The 14891-nt window shown below is 37.6% G+C and overlaps 1 protein-coding gene across 1 annotated transcript; it reads right to left on the bottom strand.

The window, feature by feature from the left end:
• Positions 1-159: 159 nt before the first annotated feature.
• On the bottom strand, positions 160-11826 carry LOC307125504 (myosin heavy chain, fast skeletal muscle-like). The gene is made up of 41 exons (XM_079815375.1): positions 11796-11826; positions 11558-11592; positions 10831-11052; positions 10592-10735; positions 10351-10507; positions 10221-10248; positions 9999-10113; positions 9770-9862; positions 9558-9621; positions 9366-9464; positions 9185-9288; positions 8964-9102; positions 8713-8831; positions 8477-8626; positions 8215-8385; positions 7819-8119; positions 7641-7711; positions 7399-7486; positions 7166-7283; positions 6951-7074; positions 6716-6852; positions 6227-6482; positions 5878-6120; positions 5590-5766; positions 5325-5470; positions 5147-5237; positions 4657-5046; positions 4444-4570; positions 3971-4089; positions 3693-3889; positions 3425-3608; positions 3175-3340; positions 2937-3061; positions 2532-2840; positions 2208-2411; positions 1237-1362; positions 986-1156; positions 736-840; positions 562-657; positions 353-484; positions 160-261 (listed from the first exon to the last, which is right to left on the bottom strand). The coding sequence occupies exons 3-41, from the start codon at positions 11035-11037 to the stop codon at positions 241-243; spliced, it is 5814 nt and encodes a 1937-aa protein (XP_079671501.1). The 5' UTR covers positions 11038-11052; positions 11558-11592; positions 11796-11826; the 3' UTR covers positions 160-240.
• Positions 11827-14891: the final 3065 nt, after the last annotated feature.

The raw sequence follows: 14891 nt of genomic DNA, 5'->3' as shown, positions 1-14891 counted from the left end.
TCATTAAGTTCATAAACTATTTGTATCTATCAAGTGTTATAAATTATCATGAAGCATACTTTGGTAAGAGCACAAAATACAAAAAAGTGAGTGAGTGAATTAATGGAGAAGAAAATTACAACCAAAACAAAAAAAAACAGCAATGGGAATTAAAGAGAAGTAGATGAATATAATGTTTTATTGAGAAATTGCACATTTTCAGAGACAAATGGGAGCAGGTGACAGTAAATGTCAAAGTTTTCACTCAGCTGCCTCTTTGCCCTTGAAAAAAAGAGAGTAAGAAAATACATGATTAGAATAACAGAGAATGCATGCTAAGTTTGAAAATACATGTATCAGAAAAATAAATTACCTTTCCAGCATCACGGCTCTTGGCTCTGAGCTTGTTGACCTGAGACTCAGCAATGTCAGCACGCTCCTCAGCCTCTTCAAACTCATGCTGCACCTTCCTCAACTTGGACAGGTGAGTGTTTGCTTGTTCCTCCTGCAAAGTCACATATGATTATATCAGGAACTTGATATGTTCACAAAGTGTTTATAGTTCTCAAATGAGGTACTCACAGATTCTTCAGCCTGTCTCTTGTAAGCCTTGACCTTCAGCTGAAGCTTGTCAACCAGATCTTGCAGTCTGTTGAGGTTCTTCTTATCCTCCTCAGTCTGCAGATAATAAACATGGATCAGACTAGAAAATAATCAGATTAATGTGACCTGAATTTTACAACACATTTTTTGTACCTGGTAGGTGAGCTCCTTGACTCTCCTTTCATATTTGCGGACACCTTTAACAGCATCAGCTCCACGTCTCTGCTCTGCTTCAACTTCAGCCTCAAGCTCACGGACCTATAGTTAGTGAGAGATATTACTAAAATTATTTCAGTCAAATAAAATATATTTAGACTATCCAATTAAAGAATTACATTAAAGAATTACACAATTTTTACCTTTCAGATAATAACTTTTAACATCAGAATTAAGGCAATCTTACTCTGGACTCCAGTTTCTGGAGTTGTTTCTTTCCTCCCTTCATGGCCAGATTCTCAGCCTCATCCAGACGGTGCTGCAGGTCCTTCACTGTGACCTCCAGATTCTTCTTCATCCTTTCAAGGTGAGCACTGGTGTCCTGCTCCTTCTTCAGCTCTTCTGCCATCATTGCAGCCTTTTGCATGAACACAGAAATTCATTAGATCCTCATTGTTCAAGTACCTTGTGAAACATTTGGCAGCTACTGTTGCTCACATCAGTGATGGCCTTCTTGGCCTTCTCCTCTGCATTTCTGGCTTCCTGTACAGTGTCATCAACTTCACTCTGGATCTGAACAAGGTCAGCCTCAAGCTTCTTCTTGGTGTTCAGGAGACTTGTGTTCTGCAAAATGGAAAGCAACAGTTTGAACATTTTGAATGATGCTCTCAATTTCCTTATAGGGATCATATGATGCATTTTCATGTTTTCCTTTCTCTTGACTGTGTTATAGCTGTTTGTGCGTTCATAAGATCTGCAGAGTTACAAAGCTCAAAGTCTCCCACTAAAAGATTTATTCTATCTAAAAGAGAAGTCAGGTCCAGACCTAGCTAAAACACCTTGATCAAATTCTCCCTCTCCGACCTACATCACCTGGTGGAAATATTTGCATAATGACGTCCAAATGCATACTCAAAGAAAGAAAGTGTGGCTTCATTGTCCTAGTAGTGTTGTTATGTCATTATGCAAATATTTCCACCAGGTGATGCAGGTCGGTGAGGGAGAATTCGATTGAGGTGTTTTAGCTAGGTCTAGATAAGGTCTGGATAACACTAAACCTGGAGGGTTTTAGTGTTTCTATGCGAAAGCAAAAGCAGCACTTGATTTGCCCTTCCGAGAGTGGACACAATTAGGAATCAGTGGTTAAGATTTTACAACCCAAATGTTTGTGTGTGTACAGTGTATTTTATGGAGGACAATTTCCTGATGTTAACCTGGGAAAGTACAAGACCGTGCACAAACACTAATCTTTTCTTATAATTTCTAAAATAAAAATGGGGCAATTCCAACTTTGCTAGGGCAATATGGCGCTTCTGAACCAGAGCCTGTAAGTATGTTTTATTAGTTGTTAAAGTATTATTTGCTATGACTGATCAAATGCATTACACCCAATACAAAAAAAAACTAATCTTTGAAAATATCATTATATGACCCCTTTTAATTTCATTGTAAAACCAAAAAGCCCTTACCTGAGAGTGCAGCAGCCCAACACGCTCACTGGCGTCCACCAACTCTTGTTCAGCCACTTTGCGGCCTCTCTCTGTCTGCTCCAGAGCAACTCTCAGCTCCTCAATCTCAGACTGCATCAGAGTGCTTCTGCGCTCCACCATGGCCACTTGCTCCTTCATGTCTTCCTGTCCTCTTTGGGCATCATCAAGGTGCAGTTGGGCGTCCTGAACAAAACAATAGATTTACAATAAGCTTTTGATGTATTTTATTTTGGCCTTTTACTAACATGAGTTAAATTATTCCAATATATTAATACATCCCAAAGCTGAACAGAAGTCACATACCTTGAGTTGACCCTGGACATTCCTGAGTTGTTTCTGGGCCTCAGCAGCCTGGCGATTGGCGTGGCTCAGCTGAATTTCCATCTCATTAAGGTCTCCCTCCATCTTCTTCTTGATTCTCAGGGCATCATTCCTGCTCCTGACTTCAGAGTCCAGAGTGCCCTGCATGGATTCAATGACTCTCTGGCTGTTCCTCTTGATCTGCTCCATCTCCTCATCCTTCTCTGCAATCTTCCTGTCAACCTCACCCTTGATCTGGTTTAGCTCAAGCTGGACACGAAGAATCTTGGACTCTTCATGTTCCAGGGTGCCCTATGAACAACATTTAAATATCAGAATGAAAGTATGAATTAACAACACATTATGATGCTTCTAGTAAGAATTCCATATTGATCTTCAAATACTCACTTCAGCCTCCTCCAGGGCGGTCTGAATCTCTGACTTCTCAGTCTCCACTGCCTTCTTGGCCTTTTCCAGCTCATGGATGCTCTTACCAGTCTCACCTAACTGCTCTGTCAGATCTGAAATCTCCTCTATAGAAAGAAAAAAAAATATTATCTGAAATCATCATCACGTGTTTATTTTTTAATGCTCATTTAGAATTAACACATTGAAGTCTTTTCTAATTGAACAGTTTCATTCTTACGCTGCAGATTCTTGTTCTCTCTCTTGAGAGTCTCCAGCTGATCCAGACTCTCCTCATAGGAGTTCTTCATCTTAAACAGTTCAGTGCTGAGTGAACGAGCCTCTTTCTGGGCACCTTCCAGCTCTGCCTGACCTTCCTCATATTTCTGTTTCCATTCTGCCAGGACCTATGGTGGAGATATTTTAGGATCGGTTCGCTTATAGCATGTTATAGCAAAAGAGAATATCATATAATGACTCAAATTGTTTACCTTGTCAAAGTTCCTCTGTTTCTTGTCAAGGTTAGCAGCCAAACCATTGGCTCTCTCCACATCAATCATGAGGTCCTCCACCTCACCCTGGAGTCTTTGTTTGGTCTTCTCCAGAGATGCACATTTGGAGTTCACTGCCTCAATTTGTTCCTCTGCCTCTTGCAGACGCTGAGCCAGCTTCTTCCTGTTAAGTAATACACATTATTTGGAAATTCCAATCTATAAAATATCTGTCATAATTGGGAATATTATACAATAATATACATACTTGGACTCTTCAAGTTCCTCAGTGCGCTGGATGGCATCAGTTTCATATTTGGTTCTCCACTGAGCAACCTCACTGTTGGCCTTTGACATTCCCCGCTGCAGCTCAGCCTTTGCCTCCTGCTCTTCCTCAAACTGCTCACGGAGCAGGTCACAGTCATGACGGGCTGATTGCACAGCATGGGCCAGTGCGTTCTTAGCCTAGGAGACAAAGTCACATAATATGAGCTTGTCTCAACAGTAAAGTAATTAAGTGTGTATGTATTGTTTATGCTGTATTACCTTAACCTCCTCTTCAATCTGCCTCTTAATCTCCTCAATTTGCTGAGTGAAAGCTTGTTTGCCTCTGGTGAGCTGAGAAACCAGAGCCTCCTTCTCCTCCAGCTGACGGCCAAACTCCCCTTTTGAGATTTACATTTAAATGACATGAGGAAAAATATTTATATTGATATTATGGAGGGAAGAAACACTGTTTTTATGACAGTAGTGCCAATACTATATAGTTGAAAAACTACTTGGACAGGGTCTTAGTGCACTGCTATCAGTCTAGTTTCTGTTTGACTGTATTACAGTAAATCACAACATGCTTAAAATCCTCTCAGAAAAGTTGCATATCAAACAATATGTCATTAATGTGTGCTACTGCCAGTGTGTAAACTATTTTGCCACTACAGGTTTGTGTTCATGCAAGTAATTTGTTAGTGGAGGAAATTAAAAATGTATTTATATTTTTGAGATCTTGTGCCACTTGTTACCATTTTCAGTTTGAAGTCTTGCTCTTTGAGCACTGAGGTCATTCATCTGGCGAAGGTTTTCATCATTCTTGGACTTAATTTCACTAAGTTGGTCCTCAAGTGTACGGCACATCTTCTCAAGATTAGCCTGTAAAAACATTTAATTTTATTTTTAAGAATCTTAGCCACATTTGATATATTTCCTTAAAAATATTTTAGAATCAGTTCTCAAACCTTTGCTTTGGCAACAGCCTCCATGTTGCTGGAAAGATCATCAATCTCCATTTTGAATTCGCTCTTCTCTTTCTCAAGCTTCTGCTTGACGCGCTGCAGGTTGTCGATTTGCTCTCCCAGCTCGGCCACACTGTCTGCCTGCTTCTTGCGGAGGGCAGCAGCAGTAGCTTCATGCTGGAGAGTGGACTCTTCAAGATCACGACGCAGCTTCTGGAATTCAGCTTCTCTCTTCTTATTCATCTCGATCTGAGCAGCAGTGGCTCCTCCAGCCTCCTCAAGCCTCTCACTGATCTCCTCAAGTTCCCTAGAGAGATCAGCTCTCTGCTTCTCGACCTTGGCACGAGCAGCGCGCTCAGCCTCAATCTCTTCCTCCAGTTCCTCAATGCGAGCCTACGTGGAAAGTAGGTAATTAGATGATTTGTATATGATCTGTATTTGATCATAATGATCGTAATGTTTGAAAAAATCTGATGCTGAAATCTGAAAATACCTGAAGCTCCTTAATCTTCTTCTGGAGTTGAGCACCCAGAGATTGTTCATCTTCTATCTTGCTGAGCAGCTGGCTTGTTTCAAAGTCTTTTCTGTGTGTAAAAGGGGAAAACAATGAATGATCTGAAATAAATGAAAACCATTTTTTTTTTTTATAAGAATTTGCAAAGAATTCTTACTTCTTCAGCTTCTCATCAGATTGCTGCTTGTCATTCTCCAGGTCCATGATGGACTCTTGGGCTAATTTCAGGTCTCCTTCAAGCTTTCTCTTGGCTCTCTCAAGATCCATGCGAAGCTTCTTCTCTTGTTCAAGGGAACCCTCGAGCTACAGGACAATGATTTGTAAAATATGTTCATTGTTATATAAATATAAATGTTATGTTCACAGTGATATATAACATTTAAACACAGTTAATTAATAACATGTTTACATAATCAACTCACATCATCAACTTGCTGCTCAAGTTTTGTCTTGGATTTGGTCAGGGTGTTGACTTTGTCCTCCTCTGCCTGAAGATCATCCAGTGTCTGCTGATGTGCCTCTTGGAGGGCTTTCTTCTCCTTCGTAAGCTTGGCAATGCTCTCATCCTGAGCTGCCATTTCCTCAGTCAGGTTCTTGACCTGTGTGATTTTTGGTTTTGTTTCAAATAAGCTTATATTTTACCATTTATATTCTATATCAACATATAAGACAGATATTAAGTCCAATCTTAAACCAACTCAATCTCCAACCTTATTCTCAGTGGCATGTTTCTCCTTCTCCACTTTAGCCAAGGTGAGCTCCAGGTCATCAATGTCTTTCTTCAGCTCAGAGCACTCATCCTCCAGTTTCCTCTTCTTGGCTGTCAGTTCAGCATTGATTTCTTCCTCATCCTCCAGTCTCTCAGTTGTCTCTTTGAGTTTCGCTTCAAGTTGGATTTTGCTTTTGATCAGACCCTCACACCTCTCCTCAGCATCTGAAAGATTGTCAGATTCCTGTAAAAAAAAAAAAAAAAAAAATGTTGTTGCTATAGCCTTTGGAAACAGCATTGCACAATTTAATGGAGCTTAAATTCAATTTATTCAATTCAAGAATACTCACAGATGCTACTTGCAGCTGCAGATCATTTTTCTCTTGCAGCAGTGATACCATCTTCTCTTCAAGCTCCTTCTTTTTGGCTTCAGCCTTGGCAAGATCTTCTTTGCATTTTGTAAAGTCCTCTTTCATGGTTGCCAGCTCCTTCTCAGTCTCGGCACTCTTCAGCAGAGGCTTAATCTTGTAATAAACCTTCATCCATGGCCAGTGTTTGACATTCATGAATGAGCGGATGTTGTATTGGAGGGTGTAAATTGCATCCCTGATGAAACAATTGGGATGATCAAATACAGAATTATTGGTAAATGCATTTTTTTTAAAATATTTCCTTCACTTTATGGGTCAAACATATTTGTAAAGAGTATTTTTAAATACCTTTAAAAAATATTTGCATTGATAACCCATAAACACTGCAAATTAATGTGGGTTATGAATCATTGTAAAATTTCCCACTGAGAAAGCTTTATACTTTTTTCATTTCATGACATTCCTTACCTTCTCGCCGTCATCTTCACAAACTCCCTCCTCATCAGGTAACCACGGCACAGAGCCTGAGTCATTGTGACCAGAGTTGCCAGTTTCTCATCACGCATCTCCTCAAGAGTACCCAGAAGACCAGCTTTGAAGAACACCTGAATTTATGTAAAACAGTAAATACAACATATATTGTTTTACCTGGCAAAATGACCATGATCACTGAATCTTGAAAGTTGTAAAGCTGAATATTAACCTTTGTGTGTCCAAATCTGTACTCGTCATGATTAACATCGATGGATCCCAGGAGTTTCTCACTGGCCTTCTTGTTATCCATAAACTGTCCGTCTGGGATAACACCGGCATTCAGCACCTTGTATCTATAGAAGATTGGAAGATTTATTAAAATGCTTCATATCTTCTAATAAAGAGCCTACACAGGAAATTTTATTTTCATGTGGTCACATTTACCTCTGCTTGAAGTCACCATATTGGATTCTGCTGGGGAAGCCCTTTCTGCAGATTCTGATACCCTCCAGTACACCGTTACACCTCAGCTGGTGGATAACCAGGAAGTTCTCCATGAGACCTATAATTAACAGTTTACATCATGAGCTTGGTAAATTAACATTATAATTATTATATACATTAACTTTAAATATTGTATTAATATGAGAATATCTGTGAGCTCTTTATTACTTTACCTGGAGTCTTGGACTCATTTGGAATCAGACAACGCACAAAGTGAGGGTGAGTGCTCCTCAAGTTGGTCATGAGCTTGCCCAAGTTCTCCTGTTTAATAATGAAAAGATTCAGCATTCTTACTCAGATTCTATCAGTAGTTGATTTTTCTGATCTAGACTCAAGCAAGGTGATGTACAGTCAATGCTTATTAAGTCCTTTCAATTGCATCATTATTCACATTTGGTCTCTAACAAAGACATACTCTGAACTGAGAAGACACAGTCTGCATGGAGCCACCCTTCTTCTTGCCTCCCTTCTTGCCGCCACCAGTCTCTAGACAAAAGAAAACATATAAAGTAATAACAAGAAAAGAGTGCAAAACTGGATCAAAGTTTGGTTAAAATTATGTACATAATCATGTTAACATTTCAGTTTATTACCCTCAACAACAGGTGGGTAGAGAGTAGCCAGCAGTTTGACAGAAGACTTCTGGTACAGCTGCAAAACAGACTCATTCAGTGGATCCTTGTTCTTGTCCAACCAGCCAGTGATGTTGTAGTCCACAGTTCCAGCGTAGTGAACCAGGGAGAAGTGGGCTTCAGCCTTGCCTTTGGCAGGCTTTGGTTTCTCGAAAGCTTTGTTCTTGCCAAGATGCTGATCATACAGCTTGTTCTTGAATGATGTGTCTGTAGCCTTGGGGAACATGCACTCCTCTTCAAGGATGGAGAAGATACCCATGGGCTGTTCATTAAAGAATGTTGTTTAATTAGTAAAAATTTAAGATTTTGAGAATGGACCATTAATGGAAATTAATAAGTAAAAAAATCGGTAAAGACCTTCTCAATGAGCTCAATGCAAGCGGCCAAGTCCATGCCGAAGTCAATGAACTCCCAAATAATGCCCTCCTTCTTGTATTCCTCTTGTTCCAGCACAAACATGGTGTGGTTGAAAAACTGTTGCAGTTTCTCATTGGTGAAGTTGATGCACAGCTGCTCCATGCTGTTGTACTGATGGAAAAAAAATAACAGAAACATTTACTGACTGAATACTGAATATTATTCAATTTGACATAAAAAGAGATAAAATAATGATTCTTACATCAAAGATCTCAAAGCCAGCAATATCCAGCACACCAATGTAGTAATTTCTTTGTTGCTTTGTGTCCAACATCTGATTGATACGAATGACCATCCACAAGAACATCCTCTCATAGATAGATTTGGCCAAGGCATTAACAGAGTTGTACACCTGTAAGAATAGAGTGGATATTTTATTAAAAACTTCTGCTTTTTTACTTTTGCAATAATAAGTCAGATTGAACAAATGCTACATACCTGTGGCACGGTCTGGCCTTTGGTCACAAACTCATTTCCGACCTTGACTCTGGGGTAGCACAAAGCCTTCAGCATATCAGCAGAGTTCAAACCCAGAAGGTAGCTGATTTTGTCAGCCTCTGCAATTAAAAACGTTGCAAAAAAATCCATCCCTTTTCTTGCCTTGAAAACTAAAACCATCCTTTTCTTTGTGTCAAAGAACTGCATGTTGACACACATTAGTACTATTTTACTATTTACTATTTACTCACCCTCTGTGCCATCAGGCTCAGCCTGCTCCTCACGCTGCTTCTGCTTGAACTTCATGTTGCCATGATGAAGCACAGCTCCAGTGAACTTGTAGATGCCCATTTTCTCCTCATTACTAAAGCCCAGAATGTCAATAGCGTCCTGTAAATTACAGAGAAGAATGAGCTCTAGGATCTGCCAGATTTAAATAGAATATGCCACAATTTAAACAGCAATGACTCACATCAGTAGCATCCAGCTCCACTGTATCATCAATGCTGGCCACTGTGATCTGACCCTGACTGCACATGGGAAAGTCATAGGGGTTGGTGGTGATGAGCGTCATATCTGTAAAAATACACAGCATTTATGAAAGAGCATCTTACAATATTATCTAAAATATTGAATGAAATATGTGCACCTACCAATCAACTCAGGCTTATGATTGGTCATCATCTGGTAGAAGATGTGGTAGCCTCTCTCATCTGGAAGCTGGAATGACACTCTAGACTTCTCCAGCAGATCTGTTGAGAGAATGTACTTGAGTCACAATCATCTGAAGAGTGATAGACAAAGATAAATGTGCAGGATGGATCAATGAAATTATGTCCACCTACATGTCTCAATGTCAGCACTAGCCAGTTTTCCAGATGTACCGAAGTGAATTCTGATGAATTTTCCCTGTTTAAAACAAAATAACAAATTATTATTAGTAGTAAATATTTTGTATTATTATTATTAATGATGACTATAATAATAATTATAAAATCTCTTTATAGAAAAATCCAACACATCTGACTAATTGAACTGCATGTAAATAAAAACTTACAAAACGAGAGGAGTTGTCATTTCTCACAGTCTTGGCATTACCATAAGCCTCAAGCAGAGGGTTGGCAGCAATGATCTGGTCCTCAAGAGAGCCCTGTGTTGTTTGAATGGTTTTCATTTATTTTCTATTTCATGACTAAAAACTGTTTATAGGCATTACACAAATTCACATATCATATAGTTTGTGGAATGAGTGTAAATCATGTATGACATAGTTTTATATCTCATACCTGGATTTTGCCGGAAGTCTGCTCTTTCTTCTTCTCACCACCTGCCACTGCAATTGTGGCAAAGTACTGGATGACACGTTTGGTGTTCACAGTCTTTCCAGCACCAGATTCTCCACTGGTTTATGAGAGATTAGGAAACAGAAGATGATAAGACATGGGGAAGTTCCACAAGAGAAAAATATAAATGATCTCAACATCTCTAATTGAAGGCTTGATACATACGTAATCAGGACTGACTGGTTCTCTCTGTCTGTTAATTCAAAGGTAAATATGTTTAAGCAATTGTTTTATAAAACTATGAATATGAATTTTTAACCTATATTTAATTCAGATCTCATAAATCAGATCTTACCACACAGCATGAACTGATAGGCGTTGTCAGAGACAGAGAAGATGTGGGGTGGGGCCTCCATACGCTTTTTGCCTCTGTAGGCAGACACCACTTCTGCATCATACACTGGGAGCCACTTGTAGGGGTTCACAGTTGCACAGAAGAGTCCAGAGTAGGTCTGAAATGAGCAGAGACATGGTCTGATTACAACAACACAGACCAAATGAATTTCAATGTTGCTTTACATTGTTTCAGAACTTACGTAGATCATCCATGCAGCATAACGCTCTTTGAGGTTATACAGCACAGAGGCTTCATTGAGATGGGTCATCATGGCCATGTCCTCAATCTTGTCAAACTTGGGAGGATTCATTGGGTGGACATCATCCTCCTTAGCAACTCTCTCCTATAAATATTATACAGTCAATTTTAGATTAATCAAGAGCATGTAATGATTCATTTAGATTGAGCATCCAGTTTTAATGAAATGTATACATTTACCTCCTTAGTGTCAAGCAAAACAACTGTGACTTTGCCACCGTCTTTGCTCTTGATTGTTCCCTTGAGATACAACTCTTTTTCATCAGCCACATAGCAGGCAGTCTTGGCATCAAATGGTTTGCTCTGAGCTTCGATTCTCTCCTTCTCAGGCTTACGGAGGTAAATGGCAGCCTTGCCATAAATGGCCATCTCTGCGTCCGTACTCATGGTGGCGGATTACTTCTGGAATTTAAAGATTGTCTCAATCATAGGTAAACAGCGTAAATTATCAGGCATTTGAACACTAATTTTGTGTAATTTAAAATAAACACAGTTGTGGCCTAATGGTTAGAGAGTTGGACTTGTAATCTGAAGGTGGTAGGTTCAAGTCTCAGTACTGGCAGGAAAGTAGGTGGATGAGCAGAGAGCTATTCTCCTCTCTTATTACCCACAACTGAGGTGCAGAGCAAGGCTCCTAACCTTCAATTGTGTGTGTGTGTGTGTGTGTGTGTGTGTGTGTGTGTGTGTGTGTGTGTGTGTGTGTGTGTGTGTGTGTGTGTGTGTGTGTGTGTGTGTGTGTGTGTGTGTGTGTGTGTGTGTGTGTGTGTGTGTGTGTGATACTCACTGCTATGTGTGTGCATTTGCATGGGTGAAATGCAGAGCACAAATTACGAGTATGTTTATTCAGTAAGTTTATTTTTCCCATAAAATGTATTTAATTTAATTTAGCATCTTCAGTTTAACTTACCACACTGCCACAAGTTCTGATGAATTTCTCAAACACTGTAATACACACAGGAAGATATTATACAATAAAACCATGCTTATTCATTTCTAAAAACTACATTATAAAAATATTAGCTACTTATGTCTTTAAAAGAAGAAGGCACAAATTGAATTACTGATACAGGTTATCAAAAAAGATGGCATATTTTTTTTTTTAAAACTGTGTACATCTTGAAAAGGAAATTAAAGTGTTGTCTCACCACAAGCAAACTTGACTGGCCTTCCGAACGCAAAGGTCTCCAGTTCTACCCATGGTCTTTATACTGGACTTGCTTTGCAAGCAATGCAGAAGTTAAATGTGGCTAACACCAAATACGGCTAAAATCTGAGTCAGGAAATTGATCAGATGGACCATTTGGCACTAACCATAGTTGGGAATAGAACAAAATAACTGGAAGTAAGTAACACTTTAAGATATTGTTGAAAAGGTTTCAGTACTTTGCTTAAATATGCAAGATACAACATTTATTAAATTAAAAATTATTTAAATTTCATCAAATTAAAGGGGTGAACAAAATTACATTTAACGTGGCTTGAAACAGAGGCAACACTTGTTGGATGTTCAGTGTGTTGTTTGGCAAGACTTGTCCACATAAGATAAGATTCCTTATAGTAAAAAAATGCAAAATGCTAGTCATATAGACCATTACTGCTAAACCAACCTCAATGATTACAGCTAATGGGTTGTAGGTAAGTGAATAAATAGACTTTTGTAAACTACTAATATTGGTTAATTAAATCCCTATAAATGTATATTATAATTAGGTTATTTGATGATTGATTTGATTTGGTCTTTTTATTAAACTATTATTGGCATTAACAAATCAGTGTCTGGATTTATATATTTCTCATATATGTTTACTATTGACTTCCTATTCAGTGTCATGTTGTAATCTGAATAATTGAGCCTTTACTGTACCTATGCATATATTTATTTTACATTTTACTGCTTTGCTTGATGAGTTTGCGTTCCATGGACAGGCTCTCTCAAGTATCAGATTTCTTGCTGTGCCTTAAATGTAAAAAGACCTGTACGTAGGACTGCAAAGTTAGAACTATGACTGTTCTTGGCTCCAGTACAATTGCATGACTGTCTTTTTGATGCTTTTGGTTTGAATTCAAAATAATGATATACATATCACCTTATAAGACTATCAGATAAGAAGGTCAAACAATTAAAAGATTAATAAATTCTTACTTGTCCTGACAGTGACAGTGTTTAATGTTTGCAAATCCCTTCTGATTTCAAAACTGTTTGGTAGTGACATTACAGTGACAGTATTCTGTTCTCTTAGTCTTAACACTTTTTGTGCATAGTTTGGTGAATCCATTTATTTCAGGCCATAAGAATAATAAGATGTATCACTGAAAGAGTACATAAGGATGTGGTGTTCATGTCATCATTACCACTTAACAATTAGCTTCATCATCATCATCATCATCATCATCATCCTTGCTAGTAAGCAGTAATTTGAACCCCTCGCACACATACTATTCATGAATAATGACCATACATAATTTTAAGGATCATGTTTTATTCTCACAGCTAATACATATACGTTCTTAGTTTATTGCATATTCTTTCTGTCAAAAGGCATTACCATCCTTACTCTGAGATATTTTGTATTATAACACGTGTACTTGGAAATATGGACATCATTAGGTTAGCAAGATGTGGTTACATCAAGTATTGGACAGATATTTGTTTAATTCTTCACAATTACAATTGCTCAGAAATGTTTGCATCAATACAAACACAATTCTGCCATGAGTGCTGATCTGTTTTGTGGCATATAAAAAATGTAACTAACATATTTCTGCAGAGTTAAAAATAAAAAAAAAGAATGCGATCGATCATCTCTTCCTAAAGAATAAACATGAATGAACATCTGAAGGTATGTTGAGGATACATTACAACTTACTGTCACGTGGTGTAATCGCTCAATCCGTGTTTCAACGGCGGAAAGACCTCAATATAACTGTTTGTAAACTAAACAATGTCAGGTAGCATCACATTTACCTCAGGCAGTCATTCAGTGTCCACAGAATTGTATTCACTAGAGAATTCAACACTTTCACTAAATATATACACTAAATGCATTTTTGAAAAATGATATGATATGATATGTCCTCTGTAGTTGACACCAGGGTTGTTTAAAAAATAAAATGACATGAAATTGCATGTATAGGCAAAAACAATGGGATTTATTTTTAATTCACAAATCAATTTTTAGGTTTCATGATTAAAACAAACTTTGTTTAAAGATGATTCTGGACTATTTTATGAAAGATATGACGGAAAGCATTGATTTACCATTTTACTTTATGTAATATGTGGGTTAAATGGCCATACTTGGATATTCCCATTCAATGCAATGTATCTATACCGTATCTAATTTGCATATTAATGTGTTCTTGGACAACATGCAATGAAAATAGACGTGTAATAATGGGAGTAATAATTGGCAACATTTTCATAATAATATCTAATATTTCATAGGAATATTGATATGTAATTTCTTTCCCTATTCACTTGTTGTGTCTCCAAAATGCCCAGAATGTGCTCTTTACAGGACATCCAGAACTGTGACAAGTATGATGTCAGAGAAATTCACTAAAATATAGTGTCCACTACAGTGGACAAAAGTCTATTCCTGGGTTCCAGGAGGATATTAGCCTATATATTCATTATTCTACTTAACCTGTTAGTAATGTCTTGATTATTTAATGTATGTTTAAATAAACCTGTCATGAAAATGACAGACACTGTGTATAAATTATTATATTTCAACAACGAATTGGAGAAAAAACTATATATATATATATATATATATATATATATATATATATATATATATATATATATATATATATATATATATATATATATATATATATATATATATATATATATATATATATATATAGGTTTTAATATATAGTTTTTAAGTTAGCTCGGTAATCTCTAGTTAACATATCCCAGTGCCTCTGGAAACTGTATATCAGACTGATATGGTGAAATTCACAATAATAAGGTCAGGGGAATTCTGTTCAAAATAGATACCAAATTTGAGCTACAAGTTGAAATTTTGTTTATGACTTAAATTGTTCGACAAGTTTCAATGCTAATGTAGCTAAAGAAAAATATGAAGCACAAATCAAGTTCATTAAGTTCATAAACTATTCGTATCTATCAAGTGTTATAAATGATCATGAAGCATACTTTGGTAACAGCACAAAATACAAAATAGTGAGTGAGTGAATTAATAAATAAATCAAGAAAAAGGACCACAAAA

This window comes from Gobio gobio, assembly GCF_949357685.1.
Source record: "Gobio gobio genome assembly, chromosome: 4".
NCBI lineage: Eukaryota > Metazoa > Chordata > Actinopteri > Cypriniformes > Gobionidae > Gobio > Gobio gobio.
Note: the sequence above shows the minus strand (reverse complement) of the source record. Positions and strands in the feature narration are given on the sequence as shown.